Source organism: Platalea leucorodia (genome assembly GCF_965183815.1).
Source record: "Platalea leucorodia genome assembly, chromosome: Z".
NCBI classification, from domain to species: Eukaryota; Metazoa; Chordata; class Aves; order Pelecaniformes; family Threskiornithidae; genus Platalea; species Platalea leucorodia.
In genome coordinates, this window is record NC_138858.1 from 24,174,878 (window position 1) to 24,187,327 (window position 12,450).

The following is a 12,450-nucleotide window of genomic DNA, read 5'->3' on the forward strand; positions in this document are numbered from 1 at the left end:
CTTCACCTCTGTCTTTACCAACACTGTTGGATCCCAGGCAGTGGGAACGAAAATCCAGGAGGATCCAAACATAGACCCACCAACAGTGAAGAAGGAGTTAGTACGTGAATTATTACAGGAGCTTGAGCCCTACAAATCGATGGGCCCTGACGCCATCCACCCGAGGGTGTTGAGAGCTGGCTGATGTCATTGCGGGGCCACTCTCCATAATCTTCAAGAAGTCGTGGAGATCGGGGGATGTCCCAGTGGACTGAAGGAAGGCAACTGTTACCCCTATCTACAAGAAGGGCTCAAGGGAGGATCCGGGTAATTATAGACCCATAAGTCTTACTTCAGTCCTCAGGAAAGTCATGGAACGGATCCTCCTGGGGGCCATCACCAGTCAAATGAAGCACGTGATTGGGAAAAGCCAACACGGCTTCACCAAGAGCAGATCGTGCCTGACAAATCTGGTGGCCTTCTATGATAAAGTGACCTGCTCGGTTGACATGGGGCAAGCGATTGACGTTGTCTACTTGGACTTCTCCAAGGCTTTCAATATGGTTCCCCACGGCCTCCTCCTGGAGAAACTGATGCGTTATGGCCTGGACAAGTGGTCTGTGCACTGGGTGAGGAATTGGCTGACGGGCTGCACTCAAAGGGTGGTGGTAAGTAGCTCTTTTTCAAACTGGCAACCCGTCACAAGTCGGGTCCCCCAGGGATCAATACTGGGCTCAACGCTATTCAATGTCTTCCTAAGTGATCTGGATGATGGGATCAAGTGTACACTGATGAAGTTTGCAGATGACACCAAACTGAGTGGGGAAGTGGACACTTCAGAAGGGAGAGTCACCCTGCAGGAAGATCTGGATAGGCTGGAAGAGTGGGCTAACAAGAACCTTATGAAGTTCAACAAGGACAAGTGTAAGGTCTTCACCTGGGAAAACATAATCCAGGAGTGCAGCTCAGACTGGGATCCACCTGGCTAGAGAGCAGCTCCGTGGAGAGGGACCTGGGGGTCCTGGTGGACAGGAAGCTCAACATGAGTGAACAGTGTGCTGCTGCGGCAAAGAAGGCCAACGGGATGCTGGGTTGCATCAACCAGGGCAACACCAGCAGAGATAAAGAAGTCATTATCCCACTCTACTCGGCACTTGTCAGGCCACACCTGGAATGCTGTGTACAGTTCTGGTCCCCGTTACACAAAAAAGATGTGGACAGGCTGGAGGGGGTCCAGAGAAGGGCCACCAAGATGATCAAGGGTCTGGGAAGCCTGCCGTATGAGGACAGACTGAGAGAGCTGGGTTTGTTCAGCCTTGAGAAAAGAAGGCTTGGGGAAGACCTTATCACCGTGTTCCAGTATTTAAAGGGTGGCTACAAAGAAGATGGACACTCCCCTTTCACAGAGAGTCACATGGAAAAGACAAGGGGTAATGGGTACAAGTTACTCCTGGGGAGATCCCGATTGGACACGAGAGGTAAATTTTTCACAATGAGAACAGTTAACCATTGGAATAATCTCCCCAGGGAAGTGGTTGACTCCGCTACACTGAACACGTTTTAAGACTCAGCTTGACAGGGTGCTGGGCCATCTCATCTAGGCCATGCTTTTGCCAAGGAAGTTTAGACCAGATGATCCTTAAGGTCCCTTCCAACCTGGTATTCTATGATTCTATGATTCTATATTTCAGCGTGATTTGAATCCAGAATCCTGGTTTGTGCTCCAGAGTTTATGTGCAGAATATCACTTTTGATATGCATACCCAAGTATACCATCTATATATTAACTTATAAGGAGAAGTAATAATTAAAACATATAAACATGTAAAATAATTAAACATGTAAAATAATTATAATATTGACAGGTTAACTTATCCACAAATGAGAGTATTTAACAATTTCCTTCTGATAGGATTCTTTCTGTATACTCAGGCTTCTTTGTGGCACTAGACTCCTCCAAATTCACTGAACTAACATCACCCAGACATTTTAATTCCAAACAAATAATCAGCTGAATTGTGTGAATTAATGGATACAGCACTCCAAAACTATTTTAGTCATTCATCTGTTTGCAGGATGATTCTAAGCGTTTCAGCTCACCTCCCTACTCCACAAAACGAGAAAAATATTTTCCTTCTTCCTAAATTGCTTTGGGAGATAGAATGAAAAGCACTATATCAAAACTAGATATTACTGACATAGTCTGGTACTCCTTATTCAGACCTTAATTTCAGCAGGAGTTTGCCTCAGTAAATCCCTAAAGACAAAACAGAAGTCATGTAAAATTACTATGGGCTGTATCATACTATTAATATTAGAGCAAAAACCTCTGCTTAAATCAGAAAGGAGTTCAGTTTGAGACAGACATACGATATCCGAAGATCAATAGAATATTTCCTTATGGAAAACTATGCAAAACACAGAGGATTTATTAACTAAAATAACACATTGTATCAATTTGTAGAAGTAATTTATACTAAAAGCAAGAAATTAAAGTATTTTTGCAATTTCTTTTAAATATAGCCAAACTTCTTAAATAAGTTGTTTTCCCCTGCTGTTTTGCATTTGAAAAAAAGACTAGAATCTGAAGTACCTTCTCCATCACCCTGTACATGAAATGAAAAATAACATTAATAGTCATTTGAAAACAAATAAGATATACCTAAAAAGAAGTGGAAAATACATCTGTGCTGTTATTTTCTTAAATGAAAATGGAATTATACCAGGTACTACTATGGCTACATCTTCCTTATTTTCAGCTGATTTTAGAAAGTTAACAGAGAAATTCTGACTAAGGTGCAGAAAGCTTTCTGTTCTCCAGCTCAACCCTATACCTAGTACTACCTTAGTTTCATAGTTACTGATTTGAGCTGTTTTCTTACTACCACCATCCTATCTGTAACATCTCTAAGCAACTGTTTTTAATAAGCCAGCCTTAAAAACATATGAGGAACTGCCCTGGAAAGGTCAGGCCCAAAATCACTAGTAAAAAGTATACTGCTTTTTTTCACACACACTAACATACACATACGCATGCACGCACACCCACCCACCCATCCATACCCACCCATCAATATAAGGTGACCCTTTAGAGTAGCCTCTTCTTCATTGGCCAACACAGGATGAAGCTAACATATCTTTTGCCAAATTTAAATTTGTGTGAATAATTTACTGAAACTAAGAGAAAGAAGCATAATCTGAAAATTAATCACTGACCTCAAAGTCAGTCTCTAAATGTGTGGATTTAATAACTATTAATTTGTAAAGCAAACAAGGGGAAGTGTTTTAAAAATCCAGGAAACATAAACTGAAGCTGAGGCCTTTCACAAGATCAAGACAAGATAGATGACAACCTGTAACGGTGTATCTTAGGGCTCCATGACTTCAGTTTGGAATTTGGATGCTTGTATTTGCAGTAAACAAAGTAAACAAAGCTGAACCCATCTAGAGAAAAAAAACAGCAAATCAAATTATCTTCCTTTTGCCTAAGTGTTATCAATGATGGAGCCTCTTTCTGTTGTGTCAGGCAGAGTTACATAGAGGCATTTCAAATTATGTAACATCTAAGCATCCTATATCAAAATCATCCATCATAAATGGTAACGAAACAGCACAATGAAAACTCAGTAATACGAGCAAAGATCAAATTGCTGTGCTGTTCTTAATGTTTTCAACACTAATGAAAACCTCCAACAAAAGTTAGCAGTTTGGCTTATAATATTAAAAAAAAATAAGATGGGAAATACATTCAAACTGTATATTAAACTGGTAATTTGGGAGTTTAATTTTTTGTTCATAAAATTTTACAATGTTAATTAGGATTTTATGTTACTTCAGCATGTCTAATCTATAATATGCTGCACCTCTTGATGAGCATTTGCTAAAATAGAGCACAAAAATAATCAGCTTGAATTATAACTTACAATTCAGACCTGAAAAGCATCAACCTAGAGTATTTTCAGCCTTACTGCTGAAATACTGCTGGCAATATGATTAAAACTAGAAGACTATAATTATGGGTGAACTTCAGAAGGTTGAAAGTTTAGTTCAGATAAGCACCCAAAAGTTACCATTTTAGTGCTCCACTACCAAATGCTCATTAAGTGGTGCAGCATGTTATGAATCACAACATGCTGAAAGAATGTGAAATAGAATCCGAAGCTTAAGTCGTACATTAGTATTATGTTACCAGCATTCTTTCCTAAATATTGGGTGCTTATGTGAACCTTATGGAAACTACAGAAGCCACACAAGGTCAATCACCTCCAAGTAGCATCTTCCCTTTCAAACCCATGCAACCTATCCCATCTTTATTCAAACCACATTTCAGTACCTGAAATCTCATTATTGCTTCCACTACCATCTAATGCACTCCTGCTTTGATCACTAGCTTCCCCATGCACTTTTTAAACAGCTTTCATAAGATCCAGGCACACTGATGTTACGTCTGTGTCTCTTGTGAAAGAGAGAGACAAAGAGAAAGAGAAGGCGAAAGCGAACGAGAAAGAGACCGAGACCGAGACCGAGAAAGAGACAGAGACAGAGACAGAGATAGAGACAGAGACAGAGGGTTTGGAGACAAGATAGTCCTAGGAAAGAAGAAAGGGGACTATAGGAACTTGTTAGAAAAAGATACAAAAAGGATGTAAAACTTCTTTAGGTTCAGAAAGAGGAAAACTTCTGGGATTTCCTTTGGTTATACACATCCTAATCTTAAAAAAAAGAGGGAACAAAATTCACTTTAAGAATAAAGCTGAAAGTGTTTCAAATGTTCTTAATTACAGCACTAAGTCCTTACACAAGAAAAGCTTGCAACTTTAATCATTCTAAATGCAAAAGCCCTGCACAATAGTGATGAGAAGTCTTGCACTTGACCTGCAAGATCTTATGAAATAAAAAATAATGGAAAGGTTGATAAAAATGATAGAGTATAATACCAGGATCTTCAATTCCTCTCTTTGCCTACACATACTTTTAACACCAATTTGTGAGCAACGTAATATAAATCCATCTGATCGAACTACTTAAGCTCTGCTAGCAAACACCAAGTATAAAACAACTTAGCCATGGTATGATGTATGAAGCTTGGGAAAAAAGGTCACTTTTCAGTTAGTTACTATGTACTATGTGCATTCAACTGAATGCACAATCCTAGTCATAGTATCAACTGGAGTAAATCACATCAATGTTTCATGAAAAAAGTGAGAGTTTAATTCACTAACATTAAAGTTTGTATCACCTGATTAGAAAGGTCAATTGTAATTCAGGCTATTTCGGCCTAGACAAAATATTGTAGAACTTCTGTGTATAGCAATTTGTTTACTCTCCTGGATTTGAAAGTTAGCTGACGAATGCTGTCTTGTTTTGGTCATTACCAACTAATTCAGTTAAACTATTCTGTCACTGAACTGGCATGTGGGAAACTAGGAAGCAGTGAATGTATGACAACTGCATGTCCTGTATTTTTGTAGTTGACACCTTCACAGCAATTCTCCATTAATGGTAATTAACTTTATGGCCACTCAAAAAGTTCCTACAAACAACTAATGCAAGGGAGCTATTGAAGGCATCAGGAAGACTCCTTATTTCTGAGAATAAACATTCATTCTGCCTGTTTACAAGCAGTAAGTTCATAGCTTGAACTTTATCTGTCCTCCAAAACACACTAACAAAATGCGAATAAAAACTGGTATTTGAGTTTAAAGCTATTTTCGTTGGCAAACTAAGTGGAGAACTTAATTGCAAACATAAGATCATGTCAAAGAAGAGAGCTACCTGTCATCAGCTAAAATACATTACCTGATGTGTTAAATTCAGTGCAAAATAAAAAGAGTGGTCCTGCGGATTTCAGTGAAGCCATATATGCAGTGGAAAGGAAAGTTTGTCCGCTTTTGCCCCTTCTCAAAGTATTTACTGAAACCAATGACAGTGGAAAAGGATAAAATGCAGAAAATATACTAAGGAATTGTAAGGCACTATCTCTGAAATCCATGCTAGCAGCCAACAGCTTCACAGATCATAAAATGCACCACAGCAACATCAACCATATGCATAAACTATTAACTGCTATTAAAATGTCTGAGGTTTTAGCCTTTGTCCTAAAAATGCGAGGACCAGCTCTAAGTCAAAGCATTATTTTGAACCACAAAATCTGTAAGTTACAGTCAGGCGTATTCCAGATATTATTTAAACTCATAAACCAGAGAAATTCTAAATCAAGACCGGAATTCTTTCCTGAGTTAACCCAGAGACAGCCAACAGCCAAATGTTACTAGGCAGATGCTCAAAGGTTAAGGAGGTAAGTAGTCAATGAAAAAAGTTCTCCTAATGCTCACCTAAACAAAAGGACTGAAAAAAGTTCTGAACTATCAGGGGAACTGGCATACAAACAGCAAAGAACTGAGACACATGAGACAACCAGCAGAAGAGAATTCACAATGCAACACCTTAGAAGATGTAGCATATCCAGTAGCTACATAAATTAACAGGAACTAGCACTGTTCCTAATAACCTCAAAATCTCCCAGTACAGTGAATCCAGTATGACACCTGAAAGCATGTATTGCCTTTAGGAAAAACCTATGTGGCAGTATTATATGGTGAAATTTCCACCATTACAATTTGGCTTACTGTAAGTCAAAAATTTAATATTTTCCTAAATGTGAATGTGTATCCTAAAAAGGAAATATTTTAAGTACCTTGAGACATTGCCTCTCAATTCTTCGTTCAAAGGATCTATTTCCTCACTTAAATTCTCTGAAATTCCCCACTCTATCAGAAATGGTGGAAAATACACTAGAAAGAACAATGTACGTGTAACATTAGAAGGATCACTGTCTACTTGCTAACATGTAGGGGTTCTTTTTGAGCTCAAAGAGCTAAAGCACCTCTTTGAATCCTTGTCCGATGTAATGTGCTGAACAATACAGGGAAATCTGAGCAATAGCCAAAATGCTTTTGCTGGAACAGTTCTGTCGATAAGTGACTAAACAGTTTAATTACATCTAGTACTTACAATAGTATCAAAACAACTACCAAAGAGCTCCTTTTAAGGTCAAATTGGGTCCTTGTCCTTAAACATACACACAGAAAGGCAGAAACTTGCAGCCTCGTTAGTACTTTAGTTCTGATGTTTTAATCGTTCAAACACCTCTCCATGTATTTAACTTCAAGTTCCTAGAGTGAGAAAGGCTTCGGGTACTTAAATGTGCAAAATTCTTTGCAGCATTAGGACGTGATCTATGATCAAAAGCAACAAACAGTTTAAAATAAACATACAGAGGGAATGGATGAGGAAATATGGGAGAAAAGGCAATGAACACAGATTAATGTTAAAGCTAGATGGTTGAAAGAGGTAATTTTTCTAAGGGCCAATAAGACATTATGACAGAATTCCAAAGCAGAAAGAACATGAAGATTTTCCAAGTTACTTTGAAAACACCAACTATCTCAACAGCTACATCAGAGCCCAAAGGAGACTTGTAATTTTTTGGCCTTTGATTTGAGAGTTTGACTGTTTCTCTTGTCATGTCTCACCATCACAAATCAGTAAAGAACATGAGCAAGACAAAAAGGCAAGCAATTTTCTCTGAGATTTCCCTTTGGTTTAGAATTTATTTCCTTCTGGGTCGCTAAACCACATGTAGGAAAACCTGCTCTACCCCTTTTTTACCAGTCACTTCAAATAAAAAGGGCCAAAAGAAGTGCTAGAAAGAAGTTAGTATAAGAACTAGGTACCCTGTTAATTAGCGACTTTTACTGTTTTTCTGTCCATAGCTGCACAGGTGTCTGTTAGAATAAGATCAATGAACTATTAATGGCATCTTCATGTGAACAGTATCAAATAGGAATATCTAAAGCACTGGCTGTTTAATTTTGATAATGAAAGAGTTGAGCAGAGTATTCAACTTAGCTTTTCCTAGTATTTAGATCTAGTTCCACTACTCAGTTCTAAAAACCCTTTCATATATGAATAGGTCTTTCTTGTGTGGATATTTTCCATCTGCACTACCAGCTTTCCAAGACTTTTTTTTCCCCTTCAAAATTATCACTTGAAATCTGTATGATCATAATAATCATGATCACATTTTCAGAGCATTAAGGCCATGGTGGACAATATTTTTAAATGTAGATGCTATTTTAAATGCATATAATTTCTTAGAGTAGATATTACCAGACTTCTGCAATAACCTGTTATCTTAATATATGCAGTCTGAATACTATTATTAAAAATACATGTTTTTTTCTGAGACATAAGTTATGCTCACATTGACAGCACACTGATGGAACACAATACGCTACATCAGTTCAGAGGACTGGTAATGTCACATGAAGACATAACTTCTGTTAACTATTACCTCAATTAAGTGTCAACCTCTTTTTTGTAACTATAAGGGAATCCCAACAAAAACTTTAAAACAAAAAGAAAGCAGAAGGCAGAAATCCAATATTACCTACACATCTTCATCACTTCCAATTGTTTGTGGTTTAGAAACTGGTTTAAGAAATAAAGCGTACTTGCAGCGTGATCATCACAACAATGATTACATAGTTTAACAGTGTTTGAAAAAAATAACATACATGTGGAAAAGCCAGGTTTCGCACATTATTAACTTTCCAGTTTAATTCAAAATGCAGTATATCTCCAAAGGCTGTGCTATAAATCATAGACTAAATACCTGCAGATTTCCTTAGTCTGAAAATAAAAGAGTGAGTGTGGTGAGAATTTGTAAGAAAAAAGAAAAAAAAAAAATTACTTAGATGTAGTGACAGGAAACAGGGCCCTTAAAGAACAGTGGTGGGAAGTGAGAACTTAAAGAGGAACAATAAAGGCCAAAAGAGGTTTGATGAGGGATCAGGAGCAGAAGGCCCAGTGATCTAGTCAGCCAGCTACATACAGCTTTTAAATTTTTGCACAATGGAATCTGCCAAAGAGGCATCCCGAGAATAATACTGTATTTATCACCCGAGGGATATTAAAAATGGACTTTCTTTGTAGCTAGCCTTTAGAGAAGTAAATAGAGTATAAATTCAATTATTACATTGTTTTATCTGAATAATCTAAAAATTAAAATATTATTAAAACTATTTACTTTTAAAGCACTAGGTATGTTTTGAAGGTTTATTTAATTTAGTCTCAGCTGATTATTTGATGACAAGCACAGCAGAATGCATCCTTTTACTACATACTTTGGGCTGCAAGATTTTAAGTAAGTATTTTATAGATTTATTGCATAATGGCCTAGGTGTGCAGGTTTTTATTTCTACTGTAAATTTATTTAACTTAATTATTGCACACTGGTACTTGCAGCCAAAGCTTTGCTAGTACTTAGCTATTCAGTATTCTGTTCAGCTATCTAGCTTCATGTTCCTCTGTTCCCATAACCATAATTCATCTTTCCAGAAAGAGATCTGAACAACGTGAGAAACAATAAACTCAATGTCAGGAAAAAAAAAAAGAAAATAAAAGCAGACCTGACAGATCAACACAAGTACAAAACTAATTTCAAAATGCAGCTTTAAATTGAAAAGTTAAAGCCAACACAACAGATTTCATGTTTCAAGGTTAATACAACATGAACCTGATCTCATTTAACTGAAATCAGGGAAAACTCTGTAGTACACTTCACAAGGAGCAGGATCAAGTGTTCTGGGCTCCTTTTTTTCCTAAAATTAAAGAATGCTTTCCCCAGCTTATTGTTACCCACACATTTTGGTGTACAGTACACACAGATGACTCAAGCAAAAGATGCAGCATAAGGATTAAAATGTACCCTTTGCTTATGTATGATGGCACCAGAAATGCTATCGGAAATCTGTAACCCACTACTGCATCTAACTAAAGATTTATGTTATAAAGGAATATATACAAATGACTAAGCAGAACACTCAGCATAAGGATTAAGACTTCTTACCCCATATTTACATTGGCGGGATGTTGCTCCATACTGGAAGCGACACTGTTCATCAGCATCATACACCTGACCTGGGGCCACAGCTGGATAAAGAAAGTCACGCTTGGGAGGCTCATTATCAAGGCAAGTACCACGGCCCGAACTGTTCAACATAAAGGACCAAATCAATTAGGAATTCTACTGACTGTAAATCACAGTAATGATATCATGTATCTAGTTCTTACTTTTAACAGCACTGGGTGTGAAACAAATATGATTGCAATAAACAAACAGTAAGATGGTACACCCATAGTAAAAAGAAAAAATAATTAGAGGGAATTAAGAGATTAAAATAATTTTTCATCTTTATTATTAACAAAAATGCTTATTTTAGATTGTGAAATAGATTTCATATATTATCCTTTTTTAAAGTGCGATAATTTCTGAGCCACACAAGACTGATTTTCATTTTTGTTTTAAGATTCCTACTTGTTTTCACTGAAGAATAGCTACATTTGGTCATAGAATGAAAAATAAACAAATTAAGCAAATAAAAGAAAGTCAGTTTACAGTTCTTAATGACTCTTCTGATCCTTCAAACAGCTAAATATGATCTTATCATTATGAGCAGCTCAATTGGTTTATATAAAACACATTTAAATTTCAATGACTAAATGTTTATAGGATTAGGACCTTAACATGCATGCTTTTCTTCCATTTGAGTGAACAAAATAGTTACAGTAGTAAAAATTCTGCAGGATCTTCAAATTTACCTATACTATGGTGAGTGAAAAAATTTGTATGGATCCAAGATCTTTTCTATTGTATTAATAATACTTAGTCTTAAAAATTTCGTTAGAACTAAGATCATCATCTTTGAAAACTTAAATATTTCCTTTTTTTATATTCACTGTTTTGTTTGGTGGTTGGTGGGTTTTTTCCCAAATTATGCCCATATTCAACCACAATATTTTAGTGTAGTGGAATAAATAACAAAGAAAGCCAAAGGCAGACAGAGTTCTGTTTAGAAAACTTAGTACTTTGCTAAATATAATTATTTAGTTTTATTTAGTCAGTGTACATAAAAGAGGACAGATGCTTTTTTACTTTCATTTCACATGTGAATAAGTGAGGATTTTTAAAGAATTCTTATGCCAACACTTTAAATTTTTTTCCGACATTCCTACAAATTTTGCCAGCACTTATGTTTTTTTTTCCGAATCTTTTCCATGCACCTTGCCAAAGGAACATAATTTCAGAAGTGAATGTTCTACACTGTTTTTTGGAGATCTCCAATTTTCTATACTTTTCATCTGCAGATAAAAAAAGAGCAAAAAGTCTCCTTTAACTACACATTTTATGTTCTCATTTTAATCCTACTTTATTCAATTCTTTGAAATACTACAATAAACCCTTTGGAAAAACAAACAACTGCTGACTACTTCAGAAAAATGCTAACAGCAACTAAGGCAATAACCAGGTAAATACAGAAAAAAATATGATATTTGGTTACTATTCTCAATGAATTTAGTGTGATCCACCTGCATGCACACACACATGCACACCCTCTCCTCATCTGAAATGTACCTTTAAAATATCAACTGTGTGGTTCTAGCATAAAAAATAATGTACTTGCCTCTTTATTCCAGTTTTAATTATTGCAAGCATATATTTTTTCTAATAGCAGAAGTTGGGAAACTATCCTACATTCTTTTGAAATATTTCAGTGTTGTATTTTGCATGTATGAGGGGCACATAATTCCAATATGAAAATAACTCAAATACAATCTGATTTTTTTGCATTGTCTGGACCAAACTGCAGATAGGAACTTTGCTTAAACAAGCAGTGGAAAGTTTAGCATTTGACATCAGCTTGAGCTAGTATTGCATATAATGGGAAAATTTCCAGAGATTCCAATGGTGCAGTTTGGTGTGTAAACTGTAATCCTGTAAATAGACAGCCAAGGGCACAACATTTAAAAACCCTCATTACCTTCGGTGACTCTCTCCATAGACCTATGTACCCCTGCACGGATTAGATTACAGAATCAGATCTAAATCTTTAAACTCACCAAACTTGTAAACTAAAGTCTATACTTACTCTACAAGGCATATAATTGCAGAAATATAAGTCAAAATCCTTTTAGTAAATATAAAAATATGCCTCTTTTGCTCTAATGACAGGATTTCCACCATAAAGAAATATTGTTGTAGCAGTAAAAAAGCAAGAAAATGACTACTAAGCAATCATTTACTTACTAGCTACATTACATCACCACCTCTCAGACTGAAAACCTGTTTCTCTCTTTCCTTCTGCTTCTGTGTCATTATTTCTCTCAAGTAGTTGAACAAAATTGACACATTTTACAAACTTAGTGTGAGAACCTGATACTGTATTGTGTGAATTGAAGTATTTTGGAAAAGAAATAGCATGTGTTATAAAACACATTAATAAAACCAGGGACTTTTCATTGGTAATGAAAGGTCTCACCAAAGCTGTGTAAAGGATGAATACAAGCTGAGGACTATATAACCTTTCCACACAATTCTGCTGGACTCAGGAACGGTGTAATACTCTT

At 36.4% G+C, this 12,450-nt stretch overlaps 1 protein-coding gene across 1 annotated transcript in view; it reads right to left on the reverse strand.

Moving 5' to 3' along the window:
• The window catches only part of ADAMTS6 (ADAM metallopeptidase with thrombospondin type 1 motif 6), a gene marked incomplete at both ends in the record, with an annotated part of 152,447 nt that overhangs the window by 61,902 nt on the left and 78,095 nt on the right, over positions 1-12,450 (reverse strand). The window contains one exon of the mRNA XM_082337589.1: positions 9,893-10,034. Coding sequence (XP_082193715.1) covers positions 9,893-10,034 — 142 coding nt within the window. The remainder of the gene's footprint in view (positions 1-9,892; positions 10,035-12,450) is intronic.